General features: G+C 43.6%; 1 protein-coding gene across 50 annotated transcripts in view; it reads right to left on the reverse strand.

Moving 5' to 3' along the window:
- The window catches only part of LOC119161759 (uncharacterized), a 230,137-nt gene that overhangs the window by 11,754 nt on the left and 195,701 nt on the right, over nucleotides 1-22,682 (reverse strand). For 45 of the 50 annotated variants that reach the window (XM_075880833.1, XM_075880818.1, XM_075880812.1 and 42 more), the window contains 8 exons: nucleotides 20,774-20,932; nucleotides 17,275-17,325; nucleotides 14,888-14,938; nucleotides 11,713-11,961; nucleotides 8,317-8,427; nucleotides 6,791-7,051; nucleotides 2,802-2,885; nucleotides 842-2,326 (listed from right to left, as the gene is read on the reverse strand). In XM_075880833.1, coding sequence (XP_075736948.1) covers nucleotides 842-2,326; nucleotides 2,802-2,885; nucleotides 6,791-7,051; nucleotides 8,317-8,427; nucleotides 11,713-11,961; nucleotides 14,888-14,938; nucleotides 17,275-17,325; nucleotides 20,774-20,932 — 2,451 coding nt within the window. The remainder of the gene's footprint in view (nucleotides 1-841; nucleotides 2,327-2,801; nucleotides 2,886-6,790; nucleotides 7,052-8,316; nucleotides 8,428-11,712; nucleotides 11,962-14,887; nucleotides 14,939-17,274; nucleotides 17,326-20,773; nucleotides 20,933-22,682) is intronic. The other 5 variants (XM_075880804.1, XM_075880845.1, XM_075880827.1 and 2 more) reach the window with 5 other exon arrangements.

A 22,682-nucleotide genomic window follows, 5' to 3' on the forward strand; every position in this document is an offset into this window, starting at 1 on the left:
AATTCTAAAAAATGCTTCGTTGAGTTCACCCTTTAGCTCAAAACGCATGGCTAAACGATAGTCATTCTATGGCTAATGTATACTCGATCAATGGCTAATAAATTGTAAAATATGCTTGGTTTAGCTTATCCTAGCTAAAAAAACATGATCAGGGCTTTGTAATGGCGAATTGATAGCAAACCGACAGCTAATCAGCAATAAATAAATAACCTGTAAATTCTCACTAATTCTTGGTTGAGCTCAGCTTAGCCCTAAATGCATGGTGGCCGCTATTTCAGAAGTGTTGCGTCACAGTAGTGGAAGCCGCGCTGATTTTTCGTGATAGTAAGGCGCAGTTCATTCTTTTAGCTAAAGTCACTGTTTTGATGTAACTTAAAAGACAGCATCATAATTTGCAACGCCAATCTTGGAACTATCCTCTGCATATGCTTAATCCTGAATGATACATATCATTTGTGAGCTACGGTATACCGAGCATGAATAAATCCTTCAACTGAAGCAGCTGAAAGAATATGTGTCTTTACGCATTAATGAAGCGCTGCCACAAATGACTGGGGAAAGGCAGGCTGGTTGGCACATACCGAAGCTGAAGAAAAAACAGCGCTAAAATGGCCCAAAGGGAAGGAAAAGGAAGGCACTGAGCGATCATTTACTGCATCTTTTCTCGCTTTTCTGTTGTCACTATCTCGGTGCTGTTCGTCGATTGCATATACTGCCTAGTACAGTAAAATCCACGTCTGCTTTCTCCAATCACCTATGCACCATTAGATAAATGCAATATATTCTACGACCCAAGAATGAATAGCACTGACAAATGAAATGTAGTTGTCAGAGGGCTTACTCTTGCGGTGGTCCTCCAGAAGGTATGTATTCTGTCGGAGGTCTTCTGCCTGGAGATGGCGGGGCAGTAAGGCCAGGCGAAGGTGGCTGGTAAGGTGGAATTGGCCTGGGGGGCAGGGGCCTTGGTGAAGGAGGTGAAGGACGGGGGGTTTCTGGTCGTGGTAGTGCCGGAGGTGGTCTTGGAGCTTGAGGAGGGGGCGGAGGTAGTCTGGGTCCTTGAGGTTCCTTTGGAGGTGTGTATGCTGGTGGTGGCCTAAAAGAAGGAGGGGGCGGAGGTCTCTGAGGTGGCGGGGGTGGTAGAGGCCTTGGTGCAGGGGGTTGTGGTACGGGTGCCGGAGGAACTGGTGGTGGTGTATATGATGGTGGGGGTCTCGTAGGAGGTCGAGGACGAGGCGGTGGTGATGGGACTGCAGCAGCAGGTGGTGGAGGTGGATACGAGGGCGGTGGTGCGTGGGCCGGTATGACAGGTGGCACATACACAGTCGATGGTATGTAGACAGCTGGGGGCTGGTACACCTCTACTCCAGGTCCTGGACCGAATCCTGGTCTTGGAGAGGGGCCGGGTTGTAGAACGGGCCTAGGATCCGGACGAGGGGCGGGACCGGGACCAGGGCCAGGTTCAGGCACGTAAGCTGGTGGGGGCCGGCGTGGAGGTTGAGGCCTTGGCACGGGGCGTGGTGGTTGGGGCCTAGGAGCAGGAGGTGGTGGTGCAGGCCGGAAGGGAGGAGGTGGCCTTGGTGCGGGAGACGTTGGCCTTTGAGGAGGGGCAGGCGCCGGAGGTGGAGGTGGGGGTTGATAAGCAGGAGGTGGGGGTTGATAAGATGGAGGTGGTGGCCTTGGAACTGGGGGAGGAGGTGGTGGCCTCGGGGCTGGAGGTGGTGGCTGGTATGTTGGTGGTTGCCTTGGTGGAGGCCTTAGAGTCGGTGGAGGAGGTGGTGGTCTGGGAACCGGAGGTGGTGGCTGGTATGTTGGTGGTGGCCTAGCTGGTGGCCTTGGAGCCGGTGGAGGAGGTCGCGGCCTAGGTACTGGAGCTGGTGGCTGGTATGATGGTGGTGGCCTTGCTGGAGGCCTTGGGGCCGGTGGAGGAGGTGGTGGCCTTGGAACGGGGGGAGGTGGGGGTGGTCTGGGTACCGGAGCAGGCGGCTGGTATGCGGGTGGTGGCCTAGCTGGAGGCCTTGGAACTGGCCGAGGAGGTGGTGGCCTTGGGGTGGGAGGAGGAGGTAGTGGTCGTGGAGCAGGGGGTGGTGGCTGGTATACCGGTGGTGGCCTAGGGGCAGGTGGTGGGGGTGGTGGCCTTGGTGCAGGGGGAGGTGGCTGGTATGCAGGGGGTGGTCTAACTGGAGGCCTTGGAGCTGGCGGGGGTGGTGGTGGCTGGTACACGGGTGGGGCAGGCTGATATTGCGGAGGCGCTGCTGGTGCAGGTGGTCTTGGAAAGGGTGTTGGTTGAACGGGTGGCCTGCGTGGTGGGGGTGGAGAGGGAGGCGTCCTGAAAAATGGCGACAAAATATCAAGGGTCTCTACTACGAAACATTGTTAATTCGCGTCAAAATTGTTTGTAAATGTGAGAGCCAGATTGTACTGAAATCCAATAAATAATTTCAAAGGTGAGCGACAGAGAAGCCGCAAAGTTCAGTAAATAAACTTTGGTAACTCTGCGGAATGAAATCTAATAGAGGAAGAGATGCTGGAACAACGAAATATTAAAGTAGTCTAGAAAAACTTAGAGAACCATAACTGTGGATGAAGCGGGCGCATTGTGTGCTTTATGTATGATATTCGCAGTGATTGATAAGATAACATTGCACTGTTTTGCTGGCGTGATGTTTATGTGCAAAAGTGGGTTCAATAAAGGTTTTTTGAATGTTCATCTATCAAAAACAGGGCACATACAGAATGTTTTTTTTTGAAAAGAACTGTCTTATACTGTACTTGAGAGTACGGGGCCGCATTTTGAGTCTTACGGTTTGAAAAAGACTGGTGGAGGTGGCATTGGTCGTTTATTAGTAGGCGGATAAACCGGGTGCGGCCTTCTTAGAGGAGGTAGCCTGAAAAAAAATAATGGTGGGGCGAAAAAAGCGAGAAAGAGTATTTTAGCTGAGCGTATATTCACAGCTGTTTATCTGCGCAGCTGGCAAAAATATCAGCAGAAACATGACCTCTTCCGTAAACTATATTAACCCGTGATGTATCTGCAGTTGGGGTGTTGTGAATGGATGATGTTAGCTACATCGGCTCCAAGAACATCGGTCTGCCTTACAACGCATTTCCTTTTGCTTAACCAATGCTGGACTGATTGCTGGCAGACAATTTCTGTATCTCACCTACAGAGTATGAATTAGGATCAGAATTACGGTGATTTCATTACCTTTAAGAAATAACAAAAATGAAAGTAGAAGTTTCATTCATTTCATTATAGCATGACTATCAATACATAAATCTTACACGACATCAGAAAATAATGCTAATAAAACCCATTATAAGCACCATCTGACAGAGCTGATACGACGATGCACCGAGAGAAGTGCTATTGTCGTGGAAGAAGTGTCCATGTTTTTTTAGTAATGAACAAAATGTCAACAACAAACCTAAATAAGTCTCATATCATAATGCGACTCGCATATTACGTTCACTAAAACATGAATTCTGTTCATCCACCTGCTTCCCAGCCAGCAGAAAAATGAATAAATCTTATACGCTTTTCGCCATAACCATGAGTGCCAATGAGACCCTCAGCTCTTTGACGACATATTGACACGCTCATGCATCATCTAGGAGTCGAAACGGCTTATACGTATATACGAAGCACTTTTTGCCGCGAATTTAGCGTACAACACGTTCGTGCGGACCCGACGCCAGAAAACGCCCTTCGTCTGTTCCTTGACTGTCCCAAGCACATCACACATAGACAAGAACAGAACTCAGACTGAACGTTCCCATTAGCGAAAATACTAGGCTTATAGCCGTTACTGATTAACCGCATAGCAACAAAAATGCTTGAACGTTTTTCTAAGGGCTCTTCAGCGAAGTACATCATGAGTTGGCGGCAAGCTTTCGTGTGTGCTCTGTTTAAAGTAGAACTATTTAACTCGTCAAATGCAAGAATGTATACGTATATATGCATTATTTTGCCTTCTGATTTTTTTCAATAGCCTAGTCGAAAGGCATAGCTGTCGCCAAGGAACGGCGCCAACAACCACTTCAGTTAATTTTTTTTGCCTGACAAAAGAAAAGAGTAAATATAACCACAGAGAAATTACTACGGCTGCATCTGTGTCAGGAGAAGGACTGTGGACATGTTCTAAATTATTGCTATCACTTCTACTAGTAGTAATAATACCTGGTTTTATTAACAGACAAATAAATAATAACCTAGCCCTGCAATAAGGTTGAAGGGGTACGTCTCTTGTTGTTGCTTTTACTCCCATTTCTTTGCAGCTGAACTACCATTTTGCTATTTCATTTTCACGATAGCATCCCTAAGCTTATCACCTTCCTTTTGTAGTCGTTTACGAGGAAGCATCACTGTGCCGTTACATTCATTTTAGTTTCGTTATTTATAATACTGAAAACATCAATCCGCACTGTGTATTACTTCCGCCTTGTTGTGACGTTATTACTGCTGATACGTTGGTGTTCTCATCCCATAGAATTATTGCACGTCTTTTTTGCGAGAGTATACCTTTCGGGGTCCAGAAGGTACTTATTTTTTAAACATACGTCAGCACAGCAGTCTCTTCGCGCGTTCTCTACTAGTAACAATTGTGCGTTTTTATTATTGTTGAGGAGAACCTATATCTGACTCTTTTTTCGGATTTGAGGTAAATGTTAAGCCTTAGCTTTTTTGGTGCTCACTTTTATTGCAGAAAATTGAGTGAATCAATTCTACGTATAACGTAAGCTCTGATGTGACATCCTCAGGAAGTTTTAATTCAATATTAGTGTCGAACTCTAAATGAATGAAAATGAATTCGTCCAACATTTTAAACTTTTCTCCAAGGTATATTTTTCTTAGTTGAAGAGAAGAAGGTGTGTAGGTAATAGAAATTTATTCATTCGGATGACTGAGTTTTCACTGCATGAATGCAAGATATAATAATAATAATAATAATAATAATAATAATAATAATAATAATAATAATAATAATAATAATAATAATAATAATAATAATAATAATAATAATAATAATAATAATAATAATAATAATAATACGCATTGGTTCGGTAGAAAGGGAGAAAATGAGTGACAACTATAAAAACATATTGTCAGAGTAGTTGTGAAATTTAACAAAAAAAAAACAGCTGGAACATACCAAATAATGTAATTATTATAAGAGGATTGATTTCTTCACTTTTAAGGAACCACTAGGTGGCAGAACGCAATGTTACATCGCAATATGGAAGTATAACTTTTTTCCAATATGGAATTTTTGTTGGGGCAGCGCGCAATGAACTTGCAGCTTTGTTTTCTATGCACGGAAAGATATACGGGAGCTGCGTAAAATCGAAGTGGCCGCGTATTCAGACACGCTGGTTGCAATATACGTTTTTTTGTTTCGTTTTAAGATTTTTCAAGTGGACCCCTCAGCGTTATATTCTTTAAACTGCAATGTAGCGTGCACCATTTTTTGCATCGGGATAACTAGTGCAACTTAGGGCGAGACCTATTATGACCGCTTTGCTCTAGATACTTTCACTGGTGCTTGTTTTTTTTAAATTTTAATATCCGGGCTTCGTTCAAAAACCTGCGAAACGTGTAATCACCGGGCCGTAATGTTAGGAAGTCTGAACTACTGTTTTAGGATGTTGTCATCTGACTGCCTGGAGCATACTAGCGTTTCAGTTTTTTTTTCTAAAACCAACTTGGACAACAAGGTTAACGCTGGAATATTCAATAATGCACATATAAACGCAGGCATTTTCTCCCCAATGATCAGATTGTTGACTGCAGGCGACCATGCCCACGTTTATTGTTGTATATGGGTCAATGGCTTCTAGAGTGTCTGCTACTTGAGTTTCTCGGCATAATTTCACCCACTAAACAGTTTCGTCCGGACAAGCACGTCTTCCGCCTTCTTCTTCTTCACGGTTACCTGCACAACCTCGTGATGTCTGGGGGAGTTGCCGGTCGCCACCGAATAACAAGTCTAGCTATTCTAAGACGGGAAGGCAATGCCCTGTCATTGTTAGGGCTGGGCCGAAAGTTCTCTCTAACTTGCATAAAAAATTATTTTGCGCAAAAAAAGAGAAACGCGAGAACGAGACTAGAAGACAAACTTGAGCTGCCTGGTGTTTAATACTTGTGACGAAAAAAACAATGAAAACAGAGTCAGACTAGGCAAGACACAACAGAACACCTTTGTCATTTCTTCTTTAGTTCGAGTGTTTTTAGCGCTGTTTTTCCATCACAAACGCGAGGTCTAGAAGTAAACACAGTAGACAAGCGCAATCTGTTGCGCTTGTATGTGTTCATTTCTGGTTGTCATTTTTTATTGCGCTGCATATTTTTAGATTATCTTGTTGAATCTTGAACCAACTCGGCTGGTTCAAGATTTTCCCGCGTCAGAGTTCTCTCTTCTCTTAGTGGCAGATCTTCCCAAGTAGTTAATGACGACCAGGATCACCGCTATCATCGGATTGCTAGTGTGGCGTGCTTGTAGAGAACTAAGAAAACTGTTAGTTCTCATTATATTGCGTCTAACGAAGAAAAATGAGTTCTTCAAATTTTCACTTGTTTCATCAGCTTGTACAGTAAATATTACACTATTATCTGGGCTTAAGATTGCGCAATAAAAAGTTTCCTTTTTATAATTACAAATGGCACCACTCTCACGGTCTCACCGCAGTGACAATATATACTGCGAGTATTCGAAACCTCGAAGATGGTTCTCGGTAGGTTCCATGATAAGACACTTGTTACAAGTTCCGGCAACTTCTATAGAGGAGTACTTACGGTGTTGGTGTAGGACGTGGTGCTGGGGCCGGGTATGACGGCGGTGCCGGAGCCGGGTACGATGGCGGTGCTGGAGCTGGGTACGATGGTGGTGCTGGAGCTGGGTACGACGGTGGTGCTAGAGCCGGGAACGACGGTGGTGCTGGAGCCGGGTACGACGGCGGCGCTGGAGCCGGGTACGACGGCGGCAATGGGGCTGGGTACGACGGTGGTGCAGGTGCCCCTGGTGGATAGGACGCTGGTGGATAGGCTGGTGGAGATCTGGTAATGGCGGGGTAGGTTCCAAATTTATTTAGATAACAGGAACAGGTGCATACATTTGCCTCAATGAAAATCTGTCGATCATGTACCCATGCAGTACGAAGCGCAAAACTATCGCAAGAGAGTGGTTGTTTGAGCATACATATACAATCAACCTAATAAATTGTTGTACTAATGATCCGTACCATTTTTTTCAAAGGCGATTGGTGGCTGAGGCTGTGGTTGAGAAACTTTTTCTTATCACTTTTTTTCTCTGCGATTTTTCTTTTGTCTTCACAACATTTTTGTTGCCATTTAAAATAATACATATTAGGAAATGCTGTTGAAACAACTTAGCTTTCTGAATGACAATTCGTAGTCTTCAATATCAGTCATTGACCGCGTTATATATATGCTCATGGACGTGAGGAGATTTCATTTCTTTGTTCTGTATTTCAATTTTAATTGGTATATTTTGTAGTCTATATACAATATTTGAAGTTTAAAGTTTGAAGTTCGGTTCATTTTGTCACACAAAGTTACAAAAACTTCAGATGCGGTTTGGAAAGCGACAAAAAAGCTACATATGTGTAGCATATATGACCACCATTCGGCGCTTCTCGATTCTCATTTGATTTGACGCAAAATTTCGCTATTCCCACACTGAAATATCGTCATCACGGGACGACGCCCACATAGGAATTCACGATGACGCCACGAATCATGAAAATTTGTGAAGTCACCATGACGGGATATAACGTGCCATCGCATGATGACATCACTACATGGCATCATCGCTTGATGGTTTGATCACGGAGGCAATGCGAAGGCAGGTGAGGTGTATAAGGAAGATTTCTGGGGTAGAGGGGCCATCAGTGAGACGAAAAAAGACTTTGCCTTCGAGGCGAATGCACAAAAAGACTTTCGCCTTCGAGGCGAATGCACAAGGGTCCGCCGCGGTGCTCGGCTGCTCACCCGAAGGTGCGATACCGGCGAGGCCCTTCCGATGGCGGTGAAAGGCTAAGGCCCGAGTGATGCGCAATGTCAACGCAGTTTAAAGAGCAACATACAGGCTAAATTTCCGAAGCCATCTACTGCGGTGTCCCTGATAATGAGGACGTGGTTTTGTTACAGCAGATGATATAATTATTGCATGGAAGACTGTGTGAGTTTTTGTACTTCTAGAAAAGTGGCTGGCTACGGCAGTGGCTGGCTGACGTAGCAAACAGCTATATGTAGTTAACATTGTAACGATTACAATTATTGAAAAATTTTACAGGACATACACAGCCCCTGTAGGCGGTGGTCTAGAAGGTGGTCCCTGGAAGGGTGGGTAGCCGGGGGTTTCTTCTGGAGGTGTGTAGGCAGGAGGGGGACGTTGGACTCGGGGTGGAGGCCTGAATTCGAGGGAGACAGCAACATGTCAAGTTTTTCAGCGTGCCCCAAGTCAGTGACATGACCGTTAAGCTAAGAGTTAGGAACATACAGGTAAAACAAAATATAACGGTCACAAGGAGCACTAGCTTGCACTCATTATTACAGCGAAGAGCATCTATGTACATTTGAAAGCATGCAGAAAAATCACCAGAAATTCTGCATTACCAAGACAAAAAGTAACGTTTTTGTGTTATATGGAATCGTCAGGCTATTACGGCACATTTTTGAGGTCTCGAAAGGTTCGTCGAAACGTAACAGCTACAAAAAAAAAAATGCTGGTTATTTCTTTCAGTACGCCCTCAAGTTTATTCGCGTTGTTTTCAATTCGCTGAATGGCCCATCAACAGCGCGTTTCTTTTGCTTCATAGCCAGCCGATTGTCGAGATTTTATATTCGGCTGCGAAAGTGCTTTAATATACCGAATGTTTTACATAGCTACGAATATTTTGGTCGATTGAAAGTCAGTGCTCACCGTCATTGCTGTACTCCATCTGTCTCGTGCTTTCTGTAGCAATGGCTCGGCATATATACCATGCGGCTGCCTTGTAAAAACTAACCTTTACTCCTTAAGAGCATTTGACTGCGATACACGTAGAAACTTCACACTTTCATTCGTAGATTTTACGAACTAGGGATGCAGGTGGCTGATTTTGGTGATCTTGATGTAAAACAAATGCTTCAGTTGTACTTTTCAAGTGCATTTGAATACGTGTTTTTATTGAATAATTATTCAATCTTATGGGAAATAATAGAACTACAATTCTTCATAAAGTGGCTGCGACTACGTTGGAAAATACTTCCGCACCATGACACGATTAGTGCATCGTGCAGCAGCATTGAGTCTTCAGTGCTGCGTAGACGCTGCTTTTCAAAGCCGCATGTTGCTCACGTTTGTGTTATTTTAGTTGAATTTATGGGGGGGGGGGGGGCACACCAGCAATGGTACAGCGTCACTGTCACGTTGTCCGAAAGGCGATACGATGGTTTCTCTTCAAACTATAGTTAATATGTACAAGTAAGTACCGCCAACAGCAAACTTGCGCACCAGAGAAGGCAAAGCACAACCTTCGAAGGCCCTTCATTTCGTCACTCACAGAAATGCACTCACGTATGAGGGCAGCGGCAGTGTGAGCAATACATTCACTACGTTCATAAACTGTGTAACGCAAAGTTCGTTATAGTGACCTGCGGAGTAAACTGTTGCTGCTGATTGTTAAAGCAATCGAAAGGCTTGATCGAATACTTTTGCTCAGAATGGTTTGTGTTCAGCCAAATGCTTGGTCTGATCTTTGATGATGTCAAAATACTAAACCACCCTCTCAGTCGTCTTGAATTCGAACGCGTTGTTAGAGGTCAGCAGGACAGCCTTCATCGCACCATTGACCCGCTCACAATGCGAGAGATACTTTGCATGATCTTATACTGTTGATGAACGTGTTTAGAAAAAAAAATTATACCATCTTTTAAATAAGTTTTCTTCTCAATGGAAGCCGAAAAAATGTTGCATCGTAGTCCGTGGTTGACAAAGGACGCACATCGATTAGTGGCGTGTTCACCGTTTTCCGAAAGATTGCTCTCCTCCACCCACTCCCAACAAATTTTGCGGACCACCAACATTTAGAGATTTAGCTACAGAACGGGTTCCGTCCCGGACTAAATTCTCTGTTTGCGGAAGTTTGGCGAAGTCCCGAATAATAGATCGAGGCTTTGAATTTTGCGTTGCGACTGGCCGAGAAAGGTATTCGCCTAGCCTTCGGATGAAGCTGCTATGAAGTCTTCGGACGAAGTTCTTGTGAACTGAAAAGCATTCTGACTCCTCTTGTAGCCTACAAGCCGGAGTAGGACAATTTTTGTCCAAGAGCACCTTCAGAAATGAACGGTCTAATTTGACCGATTCAGTGTCACGGCACTTACAAGTGTTTAATAATTGGCACCAAAATCTGTTGGCCACAGCACTCATGGTAATTTAAAACTGTAGAAAGCAGTGTGATCTAGGCCTCAATCCTGAACAAAAAAAAATGTTTTCGTCGAATTGCGAAGACAGTTTCTTGAAGGGAAATTCCTTCATAGTTCCTCTGTAGCTACGCACTAAAACGTCTGAATCGCAGTTAACCCTTTTGGTGGATGTTGTGCAAGGTTTTTTGTTTTTAATCATATTGCACTTGTTGCCCTGACCATCATCGGCTTGAATGCTCATGTTCTCTTAGGACTAAAATCAATGTGTAGTTTTTGTTGGTGTAGGTAATACTAAAGAACGTCAAAAATATTAGCTTGCGTGTGCGGATACTGACCTGTGAGCGCATGACATATATGCTCGTCAGTTCAGTAAGTAAACGATTGCTTACTGCAGTTCAGGTGGTGAGAATCTATGTACTTGGTGTTCCCTATAGCACTGGTATCTATATCGGTGCTTCATTGGCAAGTTGAAACTGTGACTTTGTCGTATGCAGCTAAAATGTTTTCTTGATTAGCTCGTTTTGATGGGTTTGTATGGTTAGTGTGGCGTGCCAGACTGCAGTCTTGGTCAGGTAATGTGCAAGTCACCAGCAACGGTTGGTTAGTTACTGCTGTGAACTCTGCCACGAAGTTCAGAAATAGTAAATATTTTGTGCCTCACAGCTATTTTTAGTGGGAGAAGGACTGAAAGAGCGAAGCGATGAGACAGAAACCCACTGACATTTGTTGCCAAGAAGCACTCTATGTGTTCGATCACGTGCAGTGCGGAAGCTGGCTAAGTGAAATACTGGGGTGACGCGGCGCTCAAACTGCAGCTGCATATAACATATATGCTTAAAGAAAACCAACGCAATACAGAAGCGTGGGCACTCAGCCAATACTCCGTAGGTCTCATTGCCGCCCTGTTCTTCACTTAGTTCGGGTGCCTTAGATAAGAAAGGAATAAGCCACTACATACCGCCTTATATATATAAAAATACATATTTGTCGCAGTCTCTTTCTAGTCGGAATAACAAAGAAAGAGATCGTCCCTTTTGCGCGATAACCCGCATAATATACAGCTTAGTTCTTTTTTTTGTTTTTCCAGGAGTTACGTTTTGCATGATTTCATTTTATTCATAACGTCTGTGTGCTTTTTCATTCCATACTAATTGTTTTTCTTTGGCGATTCTTATGACAGTGTTGCCAGCTCAACCTGCAGCACTCATTCTGATCATAATAGAAATGGGCGTCCCCCCCCCCCCCCCCAAAGGTTCTTCGGAAGCGGAACATGTATAAAGAGTTCTTACGACGGCCTTCTCGAGGGAGGAGGAGGAATGGGCCGTGGTGGAGGTGGTGGGGGCGGCCTAGCAGGGGGTGGAGGTGGCCTGGACACCGCGGGAGGTGGTCGTGTGGGTGGTACAGGACTCAAAGAAGGAGGGGGTGGATACGCCGGGGGCAAGCCGGACACCGGCGGTCTGGGTGCAGGCGGTGGGGGCCTGGGGAAAGGTCTGCCCGTAGGTGGAGGAGGTGGTCTCGGCACTGATGAAGGTGCAGGTCTAGAAATGAGTGCGAAAGCACATTAAAAAGGGTGAGCGCTTCAAGACACAGACAATAAATAATATGTTCATCAATTGCATCAAGTCGCATTGTCAGTTACCTCGGACCCAGACCTCACTGCAAACTCTTGCGACGTGCATCTCATGGGCTTTGGTCCCATGTCATCACTTGGTCTCGTGAACTTGCTAGTTAGGGTACTTGCAAGTAAAGCTGGAAGATGTAGTTTTTCGGTCACGGGTCGCCAGTCGTGATCAGTTGCCCGAATCGTGCTAAGTCACTCTTGCACCACCTACATTTCGCTTGTGGGTGACGTTCTCAGGAGTAGGCAGCAGGTCGCTTTTAGATTTGGGCCAATTAAATTTTCCGAATTCGCATGAGCAATTTAATGGATGTGCACCAGGTTACTTTCTACTGAAATGGAATGATGAGATTAGTACTTCGTCACGTGGCTTTTGTTACCATAAGATCTTAACGTTAAACGGATGCTGTATTTCTCGCTCCACAAGACATGAACTGTTTCGCGTTTAAATCCGGGTGAACTAGGCAGTAAATGCTGCCGAAGCAACTTCAGTGAAGAAAAGTGTTGTGCGCGCTGGCAGTGAAAAATATTGTATATAAAGCTTCCTTTATTTCCGTGTCTGTATTGATGTTAACGGATGCGCTAATTAGGATTTATTTGTTAAACAATGAAGCTAGATACCCCAACGCGGAAAAAAGAGAAATAATGCCAACGCTTTATTTTTCTTTCTAAAGTGTGGTCACCCTTTCTGACTTTTTAGATACTGTCTAATATTCAGAAAAATAGGCCAAGCTGTTTTGGTGTGGTTGTGTAACATAACTAACAAGCATGAAATTACATAATTTATGTGCAAATACATGGAGCAAGGACAGCGCACTGAGGGCCGACAAGATTGTCGGATTTCAGGCGGCAATTCGAGATAGTATCACACTTAGCGGCCCACCTACAAAACACTTGCGCACGAGAACAAAGCTCACAATGCTTCCAACATGCAGGCGCGGTGGCGTGGTGGCAATGCACCTACCTCGTCTGAGGCAGACACTAGATTGCGATACGCTAACATTCCTGTGCGAATTTGGGTGCATGTTAAAGAACCCCAGGTGGCTGAAATTTTCGGAACCCTCCACTAAGGCCTCTATCATAATCATGTGGTGGTTTTGGGACGTCAAACCCAACATATAAATCAATCTGTGTGAGCATGCTTTACAACCTGTAGCCTTACGTGGCATGTTTTTGTGGCGATGCCTGAAGAAAATGCCTGACGTTTCAGATCATCTGCTTATAAGCAGTTGCGATTAAAAAAATTCTCAAGCTGAACCGTTATTGAAAACGACGTGCTTTGGTGAATGGAATTCTTCCCTGTGGCGCATTCAATGCCCAGACAAAGCAAGTTGCCCGAGCAATCAAAGCTTTTATGAGTGCTTTTATTACTCTTCTATGTCACTACGATTAGTGATGCTGCGTACTACGTCGAAGAAATCCCATTCAAAGACATGAAAATTTTCTATTTCGGGGATTTTCCCCTGCCAACGTTGACGGAATTCCCAGAAAAATGTTCTGCACAACAGCACTAATTTTTGCCTCCATCCGCGCACACACATATTACAATTACGCCTGTATCACGTACTGTTGACTTTTGAAATAATGACTAGCCACTTCTGCCGTAAAAGAAAAGCATGACTTTATTAATTCATATACTGTTTGTACACTGCACATTGTGGGCTTCACGTATAACACTAGAAATCACTCTGTGTAAATATCAGCAACAAATCTCAAAGGCCTTGCTGGAGTGGTGCATGCTTCAGAACCGGTTTCAGCAGATAAAGACGCACTGTGACCGCTAATTATCGGTCGCCAGGAGAGAATTAAACTATTGCTTAAATTTTCTGTAATGTAACCAGGATACCCTTTTCCCCCTTGGTTCAAAATGACAGGCGAAAATTCTCCCAAAAAAGGAAAAAATTCCTGCACGGAACATAACTGACTGCGGTTTACATGCAAATAATGATGAGTTATGACTTGTGAATTCATTGTTTTCCATGTTTTTTATGTAAGCTTGCTGCGGCTTACTTAAGGCAAAATGTTACAGGTCAGTCACGTAGATTTAAGTGCACATTAAAGAACATCGGGCCGCGTATATTTCCAGAGCCTTCCACTACGACGTCTTCATTTATCATATTGCAGTATTAGGAATCAAAACCACGACAGTTATTATTAGTGTCTCACATGGAAAATGCTACCAACTTCAACGCACGAGGCGACTGCTGCTCAGGGAAGTTTTAGCTCTTCTGATATCTTTACTTTGAGTTAGTGGAAGGGAGCGTGTGATGTTCATCGGCTTCTTGGGTTCCATTTAATGCAGAAGAACATGATATCAAGCTTCTAAAATTTCATACTTGCAATTATTAATTCTATGAACAAACCAAACGTGTTTCATAAAAAAAAATTGTATTGACAAAGTTGTGCAATGTGGTATTGACTAAGTAAGAAATTTTTGAAAATGACAAAAAAAAGTTTTAGCAATCTTTAGACATTGGTACCATAAATGCGGAAGCACTCAAGTACAAGGTAGCTGAAAGCTTTCAACGTCTTACTAACGAGAGGATAGATGACAGAAAAACAAGGATTTTTCTATCCATCACTTGTAGGTTTTAAAATAGCGTAACATGGACAGGTTAAATAAAAAACAGTCCACTGACTGCACTAATTAAAGGAGTATTTTTTGTGAGCGTGCTGATTGAAAAACTATCGCATTCTAAGCTAAGTTTGTTTTAAAAAATACAGTTGTACGACCAATTCAAGTGTCACATTGCGCGTAATATTCTGTACGGTGAAACTTAAAACGCTGCGATATGATATTCTACCGGTGGAATAAAGTCGTCGTGTGGGCTCAAACTCATACTTACTGCTGTTGAGGTGGCCCTGCTGGAGGGTATGTGGGGAAAGGCCTTCGTGTCCTACAAAAAATAATGCAAATATTACCACCAAATAAATAATGTTTTTGCGAAGAATTACGACAGTGAACAGCATAATGCAAAGGTATACTATATCGTCTGAGCGATAATTACCATCACCCGCATGACTACGCCCTCGGTAGGGCAAAGGTTGTTCCCACGCTCATCCGATCAATCCAGTGCTATGCCTTGCGGAGGCAATGTTATCTCCGCAGACTTGCAAAAGTCGACAGCCCTCCTAGCTTCCGTCATTTTCCTGGGGAGCTTGCCTGCTTTTGGAAGTCAGGCTGCTACTCATAATGACCAGTGCTTATCTTGCATTTTGTTAGAAGCCCCCTGCCTACTTATTTTTCTCCATTTCTACTTTGACCTAGCTGTGGACGTCACTTAATGAATTAGGACTGTCATCGAGAAATGGCGTAAGCTCTAGAACATAAGGGTGCCATACAGGCGTCGCTTTTTTTTATGTTGGCTGCTTATTTCCAAAGCATTATTTTGCGAGACTACAGAAACAAGAAACATCGCCGAGAAAGTTTTTTTGGCTTACTGACCCGTGTGCATGTTTTCGTCATATTGTCCTGATTCTTCGCGGAAGAAGCAAAATTTCGGACATTAAACTACTGCTATAACGTTGGTAAAACATTCACCGTTGTGCAAAAGGTTTACCATCACAAGAAATGCCCCTATAAAAAGGGCTGTTAAACAAGACATATTCGCAAAAAGGCAAGTTTACCTGCTTTCAGTATTTAAAAAATGCATGCCAAAAAACTTTCTCGAAAGCGGTTGTAATTCCTGAGAGACAAGGTGTTGGCCATTTTTATCCTTTTACCTACAACTACTCTACGTAAATGCTTTAAGCTCACGAATCGCTTCCAGGACCAGACATCAGGATAAAGGAAAAAGCGTTACCTCTTTCTGGTACATTAATAGATTGCTTTTACTGCAATTATTGCACTATTTTTCATTGTAAGGGAGCTGCAGTGTGGAGGCATAAGCAGCGAAGAGATGGTGGAGGCGGCGGTATAGGTGTGGACTGTACAGACAGTTATTTGAGGTCAGGAGCATCAATCGTCGTAAGGGCACTCTAAAAGCTCATTCACATTCACATTCGATCTAATTAGGTCGAGACGCGACTGATCGTGGCTGCCTTGGCTCAGTCATTCGCTATGTTTCAGTTGTGAAAGAACGTCAGATGTACTGGAACAGGATGTCTGTTTGTTTTGCGAAGAAATGGGGCAACGGGCACCGTGTGATGGAATATTCTGTGTTGCTGGAACGGACAACGTGGAGCACAAAAAACATGAGCTTTAGCCGTGGCAAACACGATGCGAAATTGACGCACGCGTCTCCCCTCATCTCCTTCTCTAGTCATAAAGGGGTGCGTTGTGGCGAAGTAGGCGGGATAGCGCGCGTCGCATTTCTTTCATGGTCCTCCTCTTGGCAGATGTCAGTAGCAGCGGCCGTCAAATAAGAGATATGTAGTGCTGCCTGGAAAGCGGACGATTCTTATAGATTGCCCTCATTTATGACAATTGGGTGCCTTTCGCTTTGTGCCACCGCGGAGGTCACAGGATAGAATCCAAGTCGTGGCTGTCGCATTTCGATGGAGGTGCAATGATGAAGGCTCCTTTATTTAGATTTGAGTGCACGTTAAAAAGCCCCAGGTGGTGCTAATTTCCGAGGCACTCCACTACGGTGTCTCGCATGATCAAAGCCTCGTTGTAGGACCTAAAAATCATATAAACTATTAGTGTATTTGACAGAAGTTGTAAATGGTGGCGCGAGCAGTGCTAGTGGAAGGTGCGAGGGAGCCTCAACGTTTAGGAACTTTGATTTATTTTTCGACTCAGTCGGTAGGATGTGAGCTACACCCTAATATAATGGCTTGACTGAAGTTTTCCTGATCGTCGTATAATGTTGAGTGCAAATTGTCCGTACTCGTTCTGAAGTTGAAATATGATTTGTACATAAACCAATATAGTCGCTACGAACGAAGTTAACGCTTGAACAGACTCCTGTATGTTTGGGTCAATCACAACGAGGCCATGACCCGGCCACCAGGCTAAGATAATCTATGACGTAAGAACAGATGCCCAATGCAAGAAGTTGCTCGTGTAAACGAACTATGATATAAGACCTGTTCATGCTTCACAAAAATGCTGTGAAATATGAATATTACTGCACAAGAACGATCATTGGCTTGCATGCCATAAAAGTGGGGAAGTGGCAAACTATTATGCGTGTTTTTTACCGGTGCCAACACATACGCCGTCATTGACTAAGCTAGTTATGTTCTGCCAGCTGTTAAAAGTTGATTGCATATAAAGCATCATACGTACGGAGGTCCAGTAGCAAAAGGAGGAGCAGGTGTGGGTGAAGGACGTCTGGGTCTGGAGGGGTTGAGAAAACAAAGAACAGACAAATGAATACCAATCACTTGCAATGAAATATACGATTGAAGCCCCCACGATGAGTGCTGATGAAGGTGATACTGGAAACTTAGACATATATTGTATTTACACACCGATATGAACACAATTAAGAGTCGTAGGTCAGAGGTTTGTTTGACCTGGTTTAGAGCAGTAAAGCACGAGCCTGTTCGATACTGTATGCGAAACGTCCTCATTCACTTACTGCCCGAGTAGCTACGGAGCTTTTTTAAGATCTCGTAGATGCAAAAATTTGGAAGAGCTACAAAGAATACTGCCGGTTTGATTAGTTCAGCTTTACGGATGGACGAAATGCGGCATCGGAACTCTACATAGTTCACGTGCCTGAACTATGTAGTGAGTTCATTTGCTGACTTCTTTGTAGTGACTTCTTTGGGACTTCATTTCGCTGGTAAAACACCGTAAGGAAAAGTGAAATTTTCGTCCAGCATCTCCTTTCAATGCTTAAACTTAACACCCGTCACCGCTTAATAGCGTTTTTTTTTAAGTCATCATTTCGTAACTTTTACAAGTACGTTCCTCGCAGTAACGAACAGCTCCATGCGTGGCAACAAGATGTTCTTGCAAAAGCACCACCAGGAGCGTGATACGATTCGAGAGCGAGACTTGAACTCCGCAATAATGACGAATCGTCCTCGGTTAACTCTAGGAAGACTGAGCGTGCTTGCACGCTGGTAGAACAGCGAATATTTTTTTTCAATCTTTCAGGAGTCTACCCTACACATTTTGATGCAAGTGAGGTAATGAATAAGAAATATAGTCATTCGCATTCGAGGCAAAAGAAAAAAAACAGAAAGCTATGTACTATTCAACTTAGGTGAATTTTGTTACTTTTGCGAAGTACTTCGCTCTCTTGTGTAGTACATGCTCTTGGTGGACAGTCTACACTGCACGGTTCGAAACATACGGAAGCGTTTTCCGGGGTTTTGACGTGGGCCGATAGCCGCGTCTTGTTGTTGGCCGTGGTGCGCTGGAGAGAGAAAGTCAAACAAGCGAAACGGTGGAGACATGTAGTACATCGTCATCAGTACACACAATATTTATGACGTATGTGTATTCATAAAAGAGAGAAGGCTCAGTTCGTTTGTGCATTCACCTGAGGGCAAAAGAATGCCCGCTTTTTATCAACGAGCGCTTAATGGTGGAAATAAGCGGATCACCTATAAAAAGGCCGTGGACGGTGTCATGTAAGCAGTTTACTTCTTCCAAGGCTTCCAAGCAAGCGAAGGCAAGGCTAGATATTCATGACAACCAAGTTGCTGTCTCTTACGACCATGTCTAAGCTTTCCATGCAGCTATTTTATAATAAAAATTTCTCGAGTCGTAAGTGGAGCCCAATGACCGCGTTAGGAACGTGGGCCCGAATGACATAGCGGATTCCGCATTTGACTTTTACTACTATTTGAACGCATCAACAGTTGACATTACTACTGGCATGGGTAGCATGTGCGTCTTGGTGGTTGCATGCTGGAGCCGTGCGTATATGTGGCTTGATTTAGAGGCTCTGCCTGCAGATTTTCTTTTTCCCGCTACCTATAGAGGGCACTTCAACGAACCCTAGGCCGGGTTTAAGTTTATACCGACGCAAATTGTGACGACGTGACCAAATGCGTGTTGCAGACTTTTGGATGATGCAAGCCACATACGTTTTAGTTCTGCTTAATTGCTCAACTAGGGAAGATTAGTTAACCAAATTTAACCAACATTGGAAGCAACGCAACTGACCAAAACTTCGAAATAGAAAGTTATATATTGATTTGCAAAAACTCGGATAAGATAGTTGGCAACTTCGTATCATTAAAGTATTACTGGGTTTCTTCTTACGGCACATTTATATTAATTTTATTTTATTACCTTACAAGCCTAACAGGGGCATTACATAAAAGGAGAGAACTCATATAGTCATTATACATTAGCTAAAAATTACAGAGACATAAGTGTGTAAATAAAATACGACGCACGTAAGAAATATAGGAACATAATTGGGTATGATGTATAAAACAGTAGAAATAACAAAAAATAACATTCATTAGTTTGTTCTAGAAACGCACAGATAATTTTTTGCATGCATGTGGGGATGCTGGTTAGAGCGGTTATTTGTGGTATTGGCTGTGCCAATTTGTGGCTGTGCGGCAAAATAGTGAACCTGAAGAAACACTAGTACGAGTACGAGGGCGTTCAAATTGATACATGAGCAGAGTTCGATGTGGCGTGAGGGCAGCGGGAATAATTTGCGATAGTTGATTAAGCGAGCTATCATCATAATTTTTACAAATAGATAGGGATGATACACGGTATCGAGTAGCAAAGGTGGGCAAACCCGATTCTATTTGTAATGATGACACGCTGACACGGCATGAATATTCAGACTGATACTAAAGTTAACAGCGCAAAAAAAAAAAAGACGGAGAAAAGATGATCAACACTACACAAGCGCTGAATATTTGGAGTGTATCAACTTTGTAGCACGGTTTGTAGAAGACATAGAGTGCTTTCTTAAAATAATACTGGGCACATCACATGCGTTTTTCTTTCAACTGAATGTAACCAGCACTTCACTTTTAAAGGCATCTGGAAATATCATAGGCGCCATGCTATGCCACTCTTGGTTGCCGGAGAAACGTCAATTGTTGTACGTCCTATGTGATACCACAGTAACTGAAGGGGTGTTGTTATCCCCGGTCAGTATTTTTCATATATTTGACGATACATAAGCAATGTTTTATTCATTGTAGGTATACTGAAGAAGCGCACTAAATGGGGCTGAGTACCTGCACTGCTGTCAGAATACATAATAATGAACATATGCTGACATATAGGGCAACGCGTGGGCGACTATATGAGGTAGCTATTGTTGATGCAGAACAATCAAATTCAAGCTTACTGTAATAACTTCACTGTAACGTGAACTTTTTTCCTCCAGATTTTTGCGACCAGAAGTCGACCCACGCGTTACGTAAATTAGAACACTGAATTTCTATTTTATTCTTCATGGACGCAATGTAAGGTCACCCATCGCATTACAAAATTATTGCGTTACAATCGCGTTCATAGAATATTCGGCAAAACTGTTGCGAAGCATGATCACTCTGTTTACTCGCTTCAGCACTCAGGATTCACCTCTCGCCATTCCCGGTTCTTGATTCACCCGTTTACACTTTTGCACTCCGGTATGTCAGAAGCCGAACATTTTTTTCATGTGTTCGCAAAATAGTTCAAGAATGCAGTCACTAGATGACCACGTGTTTCCTCTTCAGTTGCAGGGAAAGACACATAGCCGCGAGGGCTAGCAGTGGAAGACTAATTTACACTTATTTTTTCGGCAAGAGTCGTACATTTCGATCATGCGTATTGATTGATTGCACATAGTTAAGAGGTAGATACTCACGGTGCCGGTGTTGCAGCAGGTGGCTGGAAAGGGGGTGGCTGGTAAGGAGGTTGCTGCGGGGCAGGAGGGAAAGATGGGAAAGGAGCTTCAGGGGAAGCAGCTCCGGGGGGTGGAGTGTAAGCAGGGCCCGGGCGCCTGGTTGCTGGCCGTGGTGTTGCTCTGCAAAAGCAACATGCATTTAGTTCAGCAAAACGAACGGCGTTCACACAACAAAAACACTCATCGAAATCCAACGCCGCAACGCTTTACGTTTATAAGTGCTGAGTGGCCAGCATGATTCGTTAATATACCATGGCGACTGGCCGAAATATTCTAACAACAATTATGTCAATGTGAATGTGAGCCCTTATCCCGTGGTGAAGCATCGGTTTTTTATACAAGCACCGCCATACTTCTCATCGTAATCGCTGGTGCTGGCATGTGGTCCCAGGAAAATTGGCGACACCTTTTCGAAAACTTGCAAAACATGCTATCGTTGCTACAAGAGCTGATATTACAGATGCTTTAAACGGTGAAAACCTGTCCCCGGAAACGAACCGGCAAAAATGTATGCCCTCATGAATGTGTCTAGCTGATGTGTTTGTTTCTGCACTGACCGTTGTTTTTACCTGTAAATATTTTTTATATTTATCTATATCACTCACTTCATACTATCCAAAGAGAAATTTTGTTACATAAAGCACAGCACTTCCGTGTTATCTCTGGGTCCGTATATATAGAAAGAAGAAATACAAAGCATTACTGTTTTCTTGCTGAAAGTAAGCACTTTGATTCCTTAAGTTTTGAAAATTACGGAAGAGTGTAGATTATAGGTAAATTTTTTAGGTGGCCATGCAACAAAGTTTTCATTAGCGTTAACATGAAATTCTGCAAAGGCATTTATAGTGAAGATTATGCTGACCCGTTTGCAGCAGTTTTTTCGCGGTGATCAGTAGTGTAGCTCGAAGAGCCTAATGCAGACACGTCAAGAATAGATGCTCAATAAGTGTCACATTAGAATAGCTGTCAAAATGCGGCAACCATGCCTTCAAGATGGCATGGGAATAATTTAAACACACCTGGTGTTTCATGTCACCAGAACCAGAGAATTTAAAAAAGTAATTGTTAATCGCAATAACTCAAAGTAACGCCACGTGGTTTGCCACCACGCGTTCTTTAAGATAATTTTATAATGCGCCTAATTGTTGATGAACTGAGAAAATTATGGAATTTTTAAATATTCGAGATAGGGACAAGGGCATGTCATTGCGTGGTGGTGGGAATTTCAAACCGATGGATCCATTTTTTTTTGCCAAAACGTTACATGATGCGTAGCAATGTTTTTCCCTGCGTTTCAAGGAAGGCCGCAGAATATTGATATCACGTGACCGCCACAATGCGTTATCATAATGCAGTGCCCTCAAGCATACCTCAAGAGAAACCAGCCGTCCAAGCGGATCGTTGCGAAATGAGCGACCGCGGCTGTAGGCATTGGCTTCACAGCGCGTCAGCATTTTTGAGAGCCACAATCAGCCAGGAAACGCCGTCGTCCCTGATAAGCGATGAATTGACGGTCCGCACACGTGGTTGGTCTTCCTTTAAACATGGTTGTGCTGTTTTACGGTAACACACGGCGGCAGTCATGTGGTATAGGGTCATATTTGGCGGATTTTCTTTAAACGCCGGAAAAAATGGTTATGTAGCTTCTAATGTAGCTGTGAAAAAGTTTATCGGTCAGAGGTCTGTCGACGATGTTTTCTTTGGATAGCTAGCTCCTCTGTGGAGCTGAATACGGGAGTCATTTCCCGCTCTTCGTGGGGAGGAGGGCCGGCGTTGTGTGTATACAAGAGAAATGTTTATTGAATACGATAGTCTTTCTCAGCGTACTTTGACGCAAAATTTCAGGTCTTTCTGTCTGTCTGTACATTTG

This window comes from Rhipicephalus microplus, chromosome X (genome assembly GCF_043290135.1).
Source record: "Rhipicephalus microplus isolate Deutch F79 chromosome X, USDA_Rmic, whole genome shotgun sequence".
Taxonomy (NCBI): domain Eukaryota; kingdom Metazoa; phylum Arthropoda; class Arachnida; order Ixodida; family Ixodidae; genus Rhipicephalus; species Rhipicephalus microplus.